At 46.1% G+C, this 16,550-nt stretch overlaps 1 protein-coding gene across 1 annotated transcript in view; it reads right to left on the reverse strand.

Moving 5' to 3' along the window:
* Positions 1 to 16,550, reverse strand: part of LOC133353043 (lysophospholipid acyltransferase 1-like) — a 101,394-nt gene that overhangs the window by 39,472 nt on the left and 45,372 nt on the right. Inside the window, exon 3 of the mRNA XM_061569133.1 lies at positions 11,938 to 12,015. Coding sequence (XP_061425117.1) covers positions 11,938 to 12,015 — 78 coding nt within the window. The remainder of the gene's footprint in view (positions 1 to 11,937; positions 12,016 to 16,550) is intronic.

Here is a 16,550-nt window from a genome sequence, read left to right on the forward strand (position 1 = left end):
ATTCCTGCTCACGGACAAAATCAGTGACGATTTTCTGAACCGGTTCTGGGCCTCCCCTAGGTCGACTCAGCCTCAAATGTACCTGGTGCGGTGTGTAAACATCGCCACTGGGGAGACAAAGGTGGCCGTGAGTGGTGTTGGCCACCTACCCCCTCGTGTGCCGTTCTGGCCTTCATAGGTGCTCGCTAACAGCACTTGCCCCAACAATCTGTTACAGGCTACACGGGGGATTTTTTTGGCTTTGGCTGTGTGTGTCCGAACCCGGCAACCAGTGTTCGATTCCTACTCACAGCCAACATCAGTGACAATTATCCGAATCAGTCCTCTGCGTCCCCTAGGTCGACTCAACCTAAAAAAATGAGCACCTGGTGCTTTGAATAAACATCAGCACATGGGAGAGAAAAACCCAGCAGCAACTCAAAGCATCAATATTTAGTGTTTCTGTCACGCGCAGAATGTCATTGGTCGTCCACTGTAACCGTACACGTTTCGTGGCATGCAAACGTTAATTACCGTGCTGTTTCATGTTGACAGAGGACACGAGCGAGTAAGTGGGACTGCTCAAGAGTTACGTGGTGTATTTTGAAACACACATACAGACACCTAATGAGACAAGAGCAATGGACATCTACGAAGCGGTGACCTACCAGGTCACAAGGTCACGTGCATGTCACTGTCTCTGTGCTCACCAGAGGAGCGGTAGCTTAGCGGTTCGTGCGATGCGCTACGAACCCGGCGATCAGAGTTCGATTCCCGCTCAGCCTCAAATGAGTACCTGGTGCGGTGTGTAAACATCGCCACTGGGGAGACAAAGCTGGCCGTGAGCGGTGTTGGCCACCCATCCCCTCGTGTGCCGTGCCGGCGTTCATAGGTGCTACTCGCTAACAGCACTTGCCCCAACAATCTGTTAAGGCTACATAGGGGATCTTTGTCTTTGTGCGCCAGGCAGGCATGTAACGACGGCACTGATTAATCGTCTTAAAATTGAATCTCACGAGCATCTATATTTTACAAATTCACGGAACCGATAATCTTGTGCAACTTTTAAGCTTAAAGAGCGATCCGTACAAACGAGACGGGCAAAATAAAAACAGGGGTTTAGTATAATTAGAATCACTTTGTGGAAAATCAACAGTAGCTTTGCTCTAAAGAGACTGACACACTTTGTCATGGTCATGTGGAATTTCTTGAGCAGGGAGACACTGAACTCGAGTTGAGACCCCACTGCGGTTAAAGGAAGCATCAGCACTAAGTGTAGCCGCTGGAAATAGACTTATTGATCCCCAGGATAATTATTGTGGGGGCCCTACAGATGATTACATCGATGAAGGCCCTAAACAGTCTCAGGAAGATTTTAAGAAATCAATTATTTAACAAAGGAAAGCCTTGTAACCTCTTTTCCAAAGGGTTCTGCTTTGGGATGTTGGGAAAAGCAGGGGTTGGTGGATAATGCAGAGGAGAAATGCACCTGCTGATTAACAATGAATCGATAGAAGACAGTACAGCAAGCTGGTCTGGCTTATCGGAGCATATTTATTGGCATTTCTCCCTCGAATGTGTGTTTATTTTCTCTAGAAACTCCAGTTTCCTCCAATGTGTATAAACACTCAACAAGAACGAGATTGATTTAACATCATCCATAATACAGGTTTTTTTGGGTTCGAATGCGTAAATAAATGTGTCGTTAAACATGCAACCACCCGACACAGCCAATTAGTAAGGTTTGTCAAGTAAACAGAACGTGCCAATTCGTCGCTAGTACAGCACACCGGTGTGTTGGAGAGCCAAGCCACAACATTTACAATCCGAGTACGTTAGAGAAGTCGACTTCTCTTTCCACGAGGGTTCTGGTCAACGAATCAATTAAATTACTCTACACTCTAGTAACGAACAAAGGTTTCGCCAAATATATTAAAAGACTAGCTGAACACTGTCTAAAGAACACCTACTTCTTGTGGAAAGGTGACTTCTATAAACAACAGGAAGGAGCATCAATGAGATCTCCTTTGTCTCCTGTGATAAGAGAATTTGTACATGGAAGATTTTGAGACAAAAAGCAATAGCTTCAAGCACACTAAACCCATCTGCTTGGTTTAAATATGTGGATGACACATTGGTGGTCTGGCCACATGGCAAAGATACACTTAATGAATTTCTAAATCATCTCAACTCGCAAAACCCATCCATCCAGTTCACCATGGAAGTGGAAGCTGACAGAACTCTACCATTTCTGGATATAGTCTGAGAAGTGAAATTAAACGTGTTAAAGAAGCGCTGCAATTGAATGGTTACAATGATGCACAAATCAACAAGGCATTGAATACCAAAACCAAGTTAAATAACACGATCATTCAAGGTGCCCAAGTAATTCAAACTATTAAAATACCGTAAATTGCGGGAGTAACTGATAAACTCGCCAGATGTTTGAAAAAACTAAACATCCTTGTCAGATTTGGCACGGTACATAATATAGAGAAATCAATATCTGGTACAAAATATGTATTACCGAAACTTTCAACAGAAGGTGTGCACCAGATTAATATTCTGGGTCTTTCGGTGAAGCCACGTAGATAGAAAAAAATAATCAAAATAACAACAATATCGCAACACAAGCAATCATCTTCAGGTAAAGTGACGAAAGCTTTAAGTCAAGTGTACCGGAATAATTGCACTTGTGGCCAATGCTATGTTGGGTAAACAGGACGAATGATCAGCACCAGTGCTAAAAGAACACCAAAGAAATATGAAGTACTCCCAAATACAACTGTCAGCAGTCGCAGAGCACACGTGATAAAAATGACACTCAATTATTTTTGTGCAAAACTAGTTACTAACGTCATTAGGCCTCCTTTGCCAGTAGCAAAATATAATAATAGGGTCTAATGATGTAGATGCTCACCCCGTGCCCTCGTTACTTTGATAGTGCATTGTCTTTGAGCTGTACGCCTTTTGGCGTCCTCTGGTCGAGCACCAATTGGGTCGAGGCTCAAAAGAAAGCCGTCCCTTGTTGTGGACCAATCAATTTCAAGGACAAAGCATATATTATCATAGTGTGTTTTTATTTGCATTTTGACTGCAAGTATTGTGGTTAATGCAGACATGAATCCTTGTAAAAAGGTTTCAGTGTTGTTGCCAGATAAAAGGGGAAAACCCCTATTATTAGTTACTAACGGCCAAGACTAATTCGAGAATATATCGAAATTGAGAGAAATAAATAATTATTTTAACCGTTCGGATAGCTACAGACCTTAGTGCTGCATGGCAGCAAATCATCCAATAATACATAGTTTCAATGCATGCCTGTACAGGCCACCATACTTCAAAATGGATTGCCAATGGTATGGCTGTTTTAGTACAAACAATGAACAAGTACAAGATCAGTGGGCCCGCATAATGCACATGCATAATATACGTTGATTTATTAACCCCCCCTCCGCTCCACTTCGCAAAAGAAGGGCACACAAGTGTTGGCATCACATCTACGCCTCTATTTAAGTAACGAAACAGGTGGACTTCTCCGCAAATTTGGCTGTCGCCTGATGAAGCTAGTTGTAATTACTGGCGAACCTGCTGTGCTGTACTTGTAACAAATTGCATTGTTCTGTTTACGTGACAACCCTTACTAGTTGGCTGTGTCGGGTGGTGGCGGGTTTAAACGACACATTTATATATGTACGCGATCTCACCCAAAAAACCCGTATGAAGCAGGACATATAATTTACCCTCAGTGAGACTTTGCTGAATGACCAATTATAATTATTTTGAAGAACCACAAATGTGACCATGATTTCTCCTCAAAGCACAGCAATAATAAATACAATTCAACAAGAAAAGGAATGTTTTGTCTGCTTGCCACCGAATAGCTGTCACATTTGCCGATTTTATTTGACATCACGACGCTTACAATAAAATAAAAGATGTCAATTTTGCAAAACATTTGGTCACTTTATAACTCGGGTATACTTTTCACTGCCACTGCTTTCTCATAAAAACACATCAAAATAGTTTCCAAAATGTTTCCACTTTGTTCAACGTGTCCATTAAGTTTAATTTCTTCATCCGCGTCCAATTCACAAAATGTTTGAAGAAGGCCTTTCCCGCTCGCTCGGATGTTTACAGAACCGACAACCGTGCCATTAAGCAAATGCGACGGTTTTTTTGCACAATCCTAGAAGCACGGCAGGGCCATCAATCATTCAGGAGACGGACGCGGAGTTCACGTGGCGATACGTGATGCGGCGTGGGTGACAACTTGGGCAGGCATTAAATATTGACAAAGCTGTCTAAACGTAGGAGCGACGCTTACACGGGTACGCGCTTCGGGACACAGAGTTTAGAAAACACAAGGTCCTTCCACCCACCCCCCCCCCCCCCCACGGTCCTGGCACATATCACTGAGATGTAAAAAACACCTAAATATTTGAATATCACAATAGCCAAGCAAGAAGTCCTGTAGCGTTTTAAAGCGGAGCAGCCAGCTGCATGTAGATACCGGGAGTACGATAGCAGACGGGAGCTGACGAAGTTCTTGGGTCAAGGTCATGTACAGAGCAAGCCAACCCACGACACGGATCCATCCGACGGTGTTCAGACATAACGGTGGCCAGAAACCAGAAGCGATTCTCGACTTTAATTGTGACCCTGAAACACGGCAATTCATCAAACATCATACAACGCCTTACCGACTCCAAATACAATAACATCCTGACATAAGAAGCTTCACACTTACCTCATCAGTGCAATATTACTCGCAAAATAATGCACTCCTAAAGGCAGACAGCAATTCTGGGACATATGACCATACTTCGGTATGCTCAGCCAAATGTAGCTTGGTATCACTCAAACAGGAATCGAACTTACGTAGTCCGTGGTTTATAGTTCAATGCGCTATGCACCGCACCATCGCTCCACTCCACAATTGGCGACATTAGGCAAGTATCACGCAATGAGGGGTCACAATTCAATTAAACAATACATTTTATTTTTCACCCATCATCAGTAACATTCTTCACAGTGCATAAAAAGGACAGTGAAGTTGACCTCTGGCCTCACTATGTGCTGCGAAGATTGGCCATTGCCCAAAAAGTCACCGATTATTATTATATATATTCTTGGTTCTTTCGGTAAAGTCACGTAGAAGGGAAATAATAAAATGATTGAAATAAAACATAATAAAATAAAATTCTCACGACGTTTCAGCCACAACGCAAGCAGCCGTCTTTCCGACAGCTCTGTTCTTCACCCGAGGATGGCTGCTTGCGTTGTGGCCGAAACGTCGTGACAATTTTATTTGATTGTTTCATTTTTATTATTTTATTATTTCCCTTCTACGTGACTTTACGGAAAGAACCAAGAATATGAATCCCTGCAGTCACGAAAGCTTTAAATCGATATTATTATATACTTCATCTTTTAAGGCCACAGCGTAATTCACGAATGTGTTGGGGATTGTTGTCCATTGTGCTTGCGTACCACTGCCGATGCAGCATCACCAAAAAATGGTTAATTGTTGTGTTTAGTCTCGTTTACAGTCCATCTCATGCATCTCGTTCGACTTCTTTATGGTCTCATTTTCTCCACGAACAAAAAATGCCACATTCATATAATTGGCACAGATGGTAATTCACAGATTGCCGTTCTGTTAAAATTCTCCCCGGCTAAAACACATCGACTGTTACAATTCTCTCCAATTCAAATTCATCTCCAGCCGCAATCACCGTGTCAATGAAGGGTTGGCCATGTTTCTAAAATGACCGTACGATTAATAAATTTGGGTCGTTTACGCGATTGTACGCACGCAAGGCATGAAATTAAATACACAAAGGGTGACGACAGCCATTCGGTGGAAATCAAAACCGATTAAATAACCCTTCGTGGTTAGATTTCCAACACTATTATTGTGAATTGTGGAGAGATCGTCACATTTGTACCGTTTGCTTTATAAAATAATAATCATAGGTTATTTAGGAAAGCCTCACCGAGGTGAGTTACAACAATGAAGGCCTCCCATCACTGGCGGCCCTCATGGTCGTTCCATGCCACAATCCACGTCGCTCATGTACACAAGCCCATCCCATAAGAGGTTTTTGGGGTTAAATCACGTAAATGTGTCGGTAAACCCGCCACCACCACCACCACCCGACACAGCCAATTAGTAAGGTTTGTCACGTAAACAAAACGTGCCAATTCGTTACTCGTTCCGCACACCGGTGTGTTGAAGAGTAAACCCACAACATTTACCATTCGAGCACAAAGACCTCTTATGGATAATATTGGTCGCGAAAGCCCTACTCCGTGTTAAGCCCATCCCACCGCTCCATCTCCGTGACCGTCCTCTCCTTGGCTAAGTTTTCCCTTCCATCTGTCACTCAGCTCCTCTTGCAAAGTGTCCTACCTATGCCCTCCTAAAGCTTATTACACACGTGTTAAATTTCTTTACAAGCAGGGATTGACAGTTGTTATATCTCGCTTCATACGAATCACTTTCACTCGAGTTTCTCTACATCAATTACCTGTAAAAGCATTAAAGCCGTGGCAGTAGAAACCACAGGTCAGGTCGTGGCTGTAATGGGAGCACCTTTATGTCCGGAATAATTCATTACAAAGCGGGGTCGAACACAATTTGTAAATTTTACAGTTTGATCCTGGAGACTCGAAAAAAATCTGGACCAATCTAAAAATACAATCGTTGAGTTTTTTTTTTACCAGATTGCAAGAATTCCAATTTATGTTTTTATTTAAATGCACCTCTGATTGGCGCGCACCGCATTATTTCCAAATGTGCTCAGTGGAAGGGAAGCGGCCATTAGTTAATTGGGTGCCATTTAAAACGGCTTAATTACACGATTTGCATGCCTGATTTTGGCACTCGGGGGGAGCATCTCGAGCGGCTAACGACGCACATGGGGTGCTACGAGAAGAGGCCTGTCGTGTTTCAGGCCTGAAGAGGCGCCACGCTTTGGCGGAGAATACTGTGAAAAGTACCGTGGAGCGTACTCTAGAGAGTACTCCAGAGAGTACTATAGAGAGTACTCGCGCACCACGACACGCCACTCTCTGGCCATAGGGTCACCACCGCGCCCTGCACATCCCCCGCCCGGCGCTCTCGCTGCCGCCGACTCACCGCGTGGCACGTAGCGTTAAGATTCCTAACAAGTGCCCCCCATCCTCCCTCCGTCTCGGCCCCGGGGCCGTGTGCGAACAACGGGGGCCGCATCCACTTGATAAATATATAATGCGCGCCCGCCGAGGCGTCCAAGGCGAAAGAGAAGGCGCCGCAATTCCGGGCCAACCGTCCTGGATATGTCACGTCGCCAGAGAATGGCCGAGGACATTGTGCCGGAAGAGCTACCTCTGAGCGACTTTGCACGATCCATTTCGTGGGGGTGGCTTTCTGTCACTCGCCTCCTTCTACGACCATCGTCATCATCATCCCTTCTAGCAATGTGTCCTGTCCAAGTCGACTTGATAAATCGGACTTATATATAAGCAAATTATTGATTTATCCAAGTCGCACTCTGATCGTTTGTATTGTCTGCCATTGTAACTTGCTGACCCGCGCACAGTAGACATCTGTGAAAAAGAGCTTCATAGCTCCTCGGATTCCTCCTCCAGTCGAAGTAAAGCTCCCAATTCTGACCTTTCTTAACGGTCCAAGTGACGTCTCGAGCTTTGCGCGCGTGGTTCAAGTCCGTCGGGCGCAAATTCCAATTCCAATCGCGCATCTCTCCAAGCTCTCTTAGGGGCGTTTCGTTTTCAGTCAGAATTCGTCCCATTGTGTCAGCGTCCATTCAAGCCGAGCGATTTTCCACGATTTCGCTCCAAGAGTAGGGATACAATCACGAGGCACAATCGTTGGATCGGTGAAATCACGCGCAATTTGTGCATTTAGTTGCACAAGAAGCGTTTCGGTACCCGCCCCCCCTCTCGCAGATTGGCACGATGATCCCCGCAGGCCTATGGCGTGAGGATCGAGCATGCGAACCCGTCCAGCTGGGCGATGAACGTGAGAATCTCACATTGACTCCTGCGAGGCCAACCTCAGCGGACAATTTGAGTAGGAATCGCGATTCCAACGTGACAATCACCGCTCAACTGAATGGGGGGGGGGGGTTCTAACAGGGAATTGCGCCATTCGATGATGTGTGTGCGATGCGATGGATTTATCTTCGGAGTCTCTTGTGGATCCAGCTTGCCTCGGCTTTGCTCATTTAAGTATCACCGATTCTAGACGGCCAGTAAAGTGATTTAGGCCGCTTCCTAGTTGACATAATCACCTTTGCAATCCATTCCCTTTGCCCAGTGTGCGCAATTTGCAATCAAATTATCCTGATTGCTTGCCACAAATGAACCACCAATACCTTGCTGTTCTCTTCAAGGAGCGTAAACCATTACGGAAACTCCGTTCATCCTCGGAGCAGCGGCATTTGGATAGCCATCGAACAAAGGCGGTCGCCGCATCGCATGCTTTTCAGATGCGCTTCTGCGGCCGTCTGGAACGCTCTTCCTTCCGATATTAGGAAGCCACTGGAGCTACGCGCCTTCAAATCTAGATTGAAAACTCATTTCTTAAGAACTGCTTTTTGTGTTTAGTTTGTTGTCCTTCCCCCCGTGCCTCCAATTAGCACGGTTAGCAACATACGTGCGAAAGAAGTTCTATGTATGTACGTGCATACTTCTGAGCCTCTGTACGACGTGAACGTTAATGGGCTGGACAGGACAGGCTAATAAGCGAGCCTGCTTGCGCGATTCACAAAGCAGGCACTTTCCCTGTCAGCTGTTATATTTTTTTAAAGGGTGCTATTATTGCTGCTCTATATGCCAAGCAAATCAGGCGGAGTTGGTGGCACGATGTGCTGCGGACCAAGCGACCTGGGTTCGAGTCCCAACCACGGCTAACATCAGTGGCGAGCAGTGTCTAAACTAGTCATCGGGGCCTCCATCACCAACACGCGGTGAACCATCGTGTCAAAACAACCTTCATGGCCGACACGGTGGTGTGGAAGCCTTCATCCAACAGTGGATTCACGGAGACTTGTAAATTAACGCAAGATCACTGGGCTCCATGCGCCATCACCCCAGGTTACAACACACAGAGAGATGTATGCATGTTTAACTTCATGGGACTTCCTTTGCCAGTGCTAAAATATAAGAATAGGTTTTCCCCCTTCTTTCTGGCAACAAAACTGAAACCTTTCTACAAGGAATTATGTCTGCATTAACCACAATACTTGTGGTCAGAATGCAAACAGCTTTCTTTGAGCCTCGTCTCAAACGGTGTTAGACCAGAGGACGCCAAAAGGCGTACACAGCTCAAAGACAACGCACTATCAGAGTAATGAGAGCTCGGATTTGAAGTCCCAACCGTGCAACGGCAAGTCAGGCACTTCGCCAAATCGGCGCCTGTCAAAATTAATAAACTCACGGTTTGGGGAACCTGACATTCAACACAATATCGTTCCATAACGATGAAGATTTCCAGCTGGATGCCATAAGATCTTTAACGTTTATTTTTTTTCCAAACATCTCACCACACTCCAGCAGAATAATCGAAAACCCTCGCATGGCAAGTGTTGTTTGTGACTTTCCCGGCTGTAGTAAGCGGCGAGTCGAGGCCTGTTCTCAAATTCCCGTTCCCATGAAACGGCCAGTCGTGGCAACCTAAACTATCTCCCCTCTTCGTCAGTGGGAAGTGCTGTAAGCGAGCGCCGCGGTGGCGAGATGTTAACGACCTCGCTTGGTATACAGGAGGTCATATTCTTAGGTTTTTTTGGTAAAGTCACGTAGGTAAAAAATTAAAATTAATAAAAGTAAAATAAAAATAAAGTATATAATTTTACTTGATTATATTTTTTATTTTTATTTTACTTTTATTAATTAGAATTTTTTACCTACGTGACTTTACCGAAAAAACCTAAGAATATGAATCCTTGCAGTTACGAAAGCTTCAAATATAGAATACAGGAGGTCGTGGCTTCAATCCGACCCTGATGCCTGCTGTATATTTGGAGTTTGCATGTTCTCCCCGTGGTTGCGTGGATTTTTCTCCAGGTCCTCCGTTTTTTCCCTTCACATTTCAAATCAATGTGCATTTAGAATATTTGGCTGCTATGGATTTCCACATGATAAGCCACTTATCGCTATCATTTGTGGCCAGGTCGCTTCTGAAAAAGAGCTATATAGCTTAGTGGGCCTTACCTGATGAAATAAAAAATAGTTCTCTAGTTTATAGAGCGCCTACAAAGGCCGGCACGGTACAAGAATAAGCGGCCTTTTAAAGACAGCCAAAAGCACACACAGTCAGAAGCCGCTACCTGCCATAAGCGTAGCGTACATTGACCATACCAAATCCATTTAGCTTTAAAGACTGTAGGGGGGTGAGCGGGCACCTTTTAAGGCCGGCCTAGCACGTAGAGAGCAGATGTATCCAACACCACACCTGGATTGTCTCCCGAGTGCCAATGTTCAATCATCATACAGTGTGCTCATTTAAAGTCGAGCTAAACTCGGGGAGGCTCAGGACAGGGATAGCTATCACTTGCCAATGATGTTAGCCATGGCTGGGAATCGAATCCAGGGCATTTGGATCATAACACATCGTATATGACTCACAGCGCCAGCACTCTCCGCGCGGAGAAACAAAGCGCACGCGCTCGATACCGTAACGCAGCACATGTTCCCAAGGGGATTGAAAAAAAATAATGAGAAACGGGTTTGCCATGTGACTAGCAGAGGACTCTGCCAAGGTTCAATTAGGCCCTTTCATCTGCCGACATGTCTTCTGCCCCTGGAGGTTGCTCACAATTAATGGTAACATTCTCCACTCCGATCCAATGCAACGTCAACTTCAATTGGACGGACGCGCTGGTGGTAGTACATACAAATACGTAAAGATACAGCCCTGCAACATCTTGCTCTTGTTACCTCCCCAGCAGAAGGGCATTCACTATATGGAGCTCTACAGAGTCCCCCCCCCCCCCTGTGATGGATTATTTGGCCTATTCTTCCACACAGTTCAGACACCTTGATAAGGATGGCGAGTACCCACTTTGTTTGGCAATAAACAGCGGTTGTCCTACGGAGAGAACTACCCCCGCCATAAGAACGTGGAATTTCCTTTCCTGGCTCAAGGCTAGAAAGAAAGAAATGACCGCGTCGAAGGTTATATGAGCAGGAAATCATCGACGAGGGCGGCCACCGTCGGGAGTTGGGGGGTCGGTCACGAACCACGGCCCTCCCGGGAGCAGCGCGCCACGCTGGCTACGAGATGTCATCACCCTCGCCTGGTGTGCAGGAGGTCGTGGGTTAGATCCCGACCCGGACGCCTGCTGCTGTATATTTGGAGTTTGCGTGTCTCTCTCTCATCATCATCATCACGGTGGCTAGGAGATGTTATCACCCTCGCCTGGTATGCAGGAGGTCGTGGGTTAGATCACGACTCGGACGCCTGCTGTATATTTGGAGTTTGCGTGTCTCTCTCTCATCATCATCATCACGGTGGCTAGGAGATGTTATCACCCTCGCCTGGTATGCAGGAGGTCGTGGGTTAGATCCCGACCCGGACGCCTGCTGCTGTATATTTGGAGTTTGCACGTTCTCCCCGTGGTCACGTGGATTTTTCTCCAGGTCCTCCGGTATTCCCCTCCACGTTTAGAGACGTGCGTTTTAGAGTATTTGGCCGCGATAAATTTCCACGCGATAAGCCACTTCGTCGAGCTGCCATTTGTGGCCGAGGTCCCTTCTGAAAAAGAGCTACACAGCTCAGTGGGCCTTACCTGGTAAAATAAAACAATTGCTTAGTTTAGTTTCAGAGCGGTTCCCAGCAAAAAGCGGGGCTGCATTTCAGCGTCACGCCAGACTCCTCCGCGCAGCCCAGAGAGGGGCGGACGGGCAGGCGGGCGAGCGGGTGGGTGCGCGGGCAGCGTGCGCCACACTCACATGTGCACGTGCTTGCCGTTGGCGAAGAGCAAGACGTAGTAGGATATGGTCACCTGTGCGAAGAAGTGCAGCGTGTACCTGTGGGAGGACACACGGGGAGGAGGCAGGTCACGAGCATCGTAACGACAGCAAAATCCAAAGAGCCCTCAAAAACAAGATGTTAGCAGGTGGGCGCTCTGGATAGCAGTTGATGATGGATTACTTCATAATCAACGTTTTTGGGTTAGATCGCGTTATTTATAAATGTGTCGTAACCCTCCACCACCCGACACGGCGAATCAGCAAAAAAGCGTCACGTTGACAAAAGACAAATAGTTCACTACTTTAGCCCACCGGTGTGTTGAAGAGTGAATCCACAACATTTACAGTTTTTTGAGTACGACGTTTCGCTGGTAATTACATCCGGGCAATTCGCCAGAATTCTGGCGAATTGTCCGATGATGCTGGATGTAATTACTTGGGCTAAAGTAGTGAACTGTTTGTCTTTTGTCAACGTGACACTTTTTTGCTGATTGGCCGTGTCGGGTGGTGGAGGGTTATGATACATTTATAAATAACGCGATCTAACCCAAACACGTTTATTATGAATAATATTGGTCGCGAAAGTCTACGTGTTAAACCGATGGATTACTTGTCTTGCGTCAAATTAAAACCCAAATCGAACTGAGGGGGTCCTTGCCTAGGAACATTTGGTAGCTCACCAGCATTGGTATGAACAAGCCTGAAAACTGCTGATGAGATGTTGAATGCTGAAACTGGTCCAGTACGTGCTGATGAGATGTACATATAAAAATAATAACCATATTATTATTATTTACATGGAGGGGCGTACTGTCTGTTCATTATTTACTTCGTAATAATTAAGCCAAATATTCACCCAGGAAAAAAAAATGTTCACGAGTATCCTGCATTGGGATGTTTCGTCATCAGCGACATGAATGAGTGCTTGGCTTGTGGAAGGAAGCCGAACTGCCCGGCAAAAAAAAAATTCATACGAGGGGATGACTTCTAACGCTGCCACGTCCTATCACTTGCCTGCTAATTCCCAGGCTTTCTCGCATGTAAGTATTAACCGGGCTCAAACAAAGCCTGCTTAGCTTCGAAGATCTGTCCAAGATTGGGCACATTCAGGGTGGTTTGGTTGGAGTCAGGATTCTCAGCAGTGTAGATAGGGTCAGAAGTCTGCAATGAGCTTTCGGGCTCAAGAAAAGAATCATCCACCTACTGCAAGCAGTATACACATAAAGGCATTGTCCAAGTCACAGTGTCTCCCTGCCCAAATAAACGCGGGGGAGGGGGGGGGTGCTTATGTTGTACAGGCGGCACGGAGCCAAGTGTGGAAATTCCTCATTCCCGAGCCAGAGGCCAGTCGATCCAGAGAACAGCTGTCCATCGGAGCATTGTTACTTAATCGAGCGGAGTGAGTCATGCTGCCAGCTATGGCTGCAAAGTTTAGTCGTACATGTTACGGATATCGTTTATTGTTAAATTTGAATCACAGTTCCTATAACCACTGTTACATTGTTTTTATAGCTTTATTTTGGTGATATTCGAAAACGTATGGTTAAGCCATGTTTGTTTGTTGAAGTACGGAGTTAGCCTGATAATTTTATTTAAATTGTCTTATGGTTGTTATTGTCCGACTTGCATCCCATTGGGATTTTTGCACACAGCGTTGATGTCCGGTGCTTTTTTCTGGAAAATGTTTTACTGGTTTTTCCTGGATGTTTCTGTAGGCAAAACGTCTCTTTAAGATGTTCTTTGTTCATGATTAGTTTGTTACAGTTGCACCCGAGTCAAGAGGCTCAAGGCTCACAGGGCTCTACCTAATAAATGAAACTGAAAACCGAAGCAACCTTTGGATTTGACATCACGATCTCCTGATTTTGAGCCGGGGAAACTCTCCCCATAGTACCACCTGGCCAAATTCTGAAACACAGTCTAACCTTGCACATGGCCAACGGTCGTGGTATTTAATTCCCAAATGTTGTCCACCCACCCACCCACCACTCTGCCAAAGACACAGGGCTTGCGGGGATTTGCGCTGCGGAGAGACGTGTGCAATCTGTGTGCGCGCCCACGCACGCACGCGCGCCAGCCACCGCCGCTGTCAATGAGACCACGCGGTGCTTAGAGGTCAAATGATGCCGATGGAAAAGAGAGTGGGACGTTACATAAAGAACAAGGAAGGTTCACAGATACAACCGGCTGGGCACATTGCTATTAATAGCTCCCCCCACTCAACCTCCCCCCACCCCGCTCTACTGCCTGTGTCAGTAGCTGGTACAATTGTTTTAAATCGCCTATCGTTGATTGGTGACCTTTACGTTATTAGTTGAACCGGCCAGGTGGCATACTGGTTGAAATAGAGTTCGCAACTTGCGAGCAATAAGTTAATGAGTTTAGAGTCCGAGACGTGGGGAGGTGTGGGGGTGGTTTATCCCTTCATCCCTCTGGGGTCAAACTGACAAGTTATGCTCTGTGAGAAATCAAAATCGGGTTGTGTGTTGTTGAGCTGACATGGCAATGTGGAATTTCTGCCAATTGGCTCTCAGATGTAAATTGAGAAAGAAGCTGTTACTATTGTAAATGTACATATTTGTAAATGACCAGTCGGTGAGTTAAAACACAAAAAAAAATTAACGCCCCCATGAACAAGCGTCAGATTTAAACAACGTCAAATTGCTCCCCTGTACGAACGAGCATCGTGGCTGAACTCATCTCTGTGGACAGTCCTGAGATCACCGATGGGAATCCCCATTCTCACGGCTCAAGCCAGGCTCTCCATGGGAAGACAACTGTTGGGAAGATGGGCAAAGACCACCCGCCAGTACGATTTAAACTCACACACCGGTTGCGCGTCGGGCCCTCTAAACGGGTAACAACAGAATAAGCATGATGGCATTACGAGGCTCGATTAGTTCTTTCGGTAAAGTCACGTAGAATGGAAATAAAAAATAAATAAAAATTAAATTTATAAAATAATTGTTATATTATATTACTATATTACTTTATTATGTTTTATTTTTATTATTTTATTATTTGCATTCTACGTGACTTTACCGAAAGAACCAAGAAGATGAATCCATGCAGTCACGAAAGCTTTAAATCGAAATTTGAGGCTCGATTAGCAATGCCAAGTGGGTTAGACTTCAATACTGTAATGAACTATACACAGTAATTCACACGTAACCCAGATGCAATGGTCAAAGCATACCACAGCAAGCCTAGCGCACAAGGCAGCGCTGGGCAGGGGGAAGCCTAACAAGGCAGTGCTGTCATCTCATCCCCAACGGCGTACCACAGGACTCAGCTGCCTTATAATGGGCAACAGTGAAAGAGCTTACAATGCATAAAGATGACTTGAAAACTAAATACAACAACTTAAAACGGGGACGCAAGATATTAAAGCTAAAAGGTGCAGCCCTGCACATTGTTTGCTCAACGCCACTGCTGGCGAAAGGGACTGGCAGACAGAGTTCAACAGCGTACTTGGCCTACTCTTCCACGTTTTTGCCAGACAACTTGAAGGCGGTACGAGTACGCACATTTTACCCCATCACACGTGACATCCAACTGCTGTGTACACATTCACGCAGCTTTGCTGGGAATGTGTCGAATGCCTCGCCAGGAGATAGAACTGGCGTTCATCGGCGGGCCTGAGCCAACCGTGGAAATTGCACATCCCTATGGCAGGATGTGGTTCATTATGCATAGAACAATAACCACTCAATTTGCACAGGCACTGGCGCTCATTTTAAAGCGATTACAAGTGGTGTCTACCCTCGAACGGGATTTGAAATCACGACCTTCCGATTGCAAGTTGCACCGTTCCAACCGCTGCGCTGCCAGGCCAGTAGGTATATCCAACTTTCACTCTGACATTGGCACCAAAGAAGCTTGTGCTCGTGATCAGTCTGCCACTATCCGCACGGCAGTGCAGAGAGCGCTAGTGCAGCGGTTAGCGCGCCGCACCACGAACCCAGCGATCAGAGTTCGATCCCTGCTCACGGCCAACACCAGTGACGATGATCTGAACTGGTCTTGGGCCTCCCCTAGGTCGACTCGGCCTCAAATCAGTACCTGGTGCGGTGTGTAAACATCGCCACTGCGGAGACAAAGGCGGCCGGGCGTGGTGCTGGCCACCCATCCCCTCGTGTGACGTGCCGGCCTTCATAGGTGCTCGCTAACAGCACTTACCCCGAACAGTTTGTTAAGGCTATACGGGGGGATTTTTTGTCTTTGTATTATCCACACAGGCTGGCAGATTATCCACACAGGCTGGCAGATTGCTGCTGTTCCTGCAGGGAGATTATACGAAAACAAGCAGAAGCCAGAGCAGAGCAAGTTGACCACAAACTGACAAAACACGTAAACCTCACACATGGCCTGAATAAAACACGGAGTGTCTCACGGCTGCAGCGAGCAGTAAAGAGATGCGCAGGTCTCTGTTGGCACCCTGAAGCCAGTGGAGGGAGTTATGCATTATAATGCCAGGGGCCAGTCTCTCCACAAGACAATGACTGCTGACCTCCTACAAAAGCGTTGCTCTATTTGCCTATCCAAGGGGGATGATGAGCTGAGCCAACCTCGGATTGTAAGTCAAGAGCCCA

The sequence above is a fragment of the Lethenteron reissneri genome, chromosome 42 (assembly GCF_015708825.2).
Source record: "Lethenteron reissneri isolate LAM-NWPU_2019-01 chromosome 42, ASM1570882v1, whole genome shotgun sequence".
Taxonomy (NCBI): Eukaryota; Metazoa; Chordata; class Hyperoartia; order Petromyzontiformes; family Petromyzontidae; genus Lethenteron; species Lethenteron reissneri.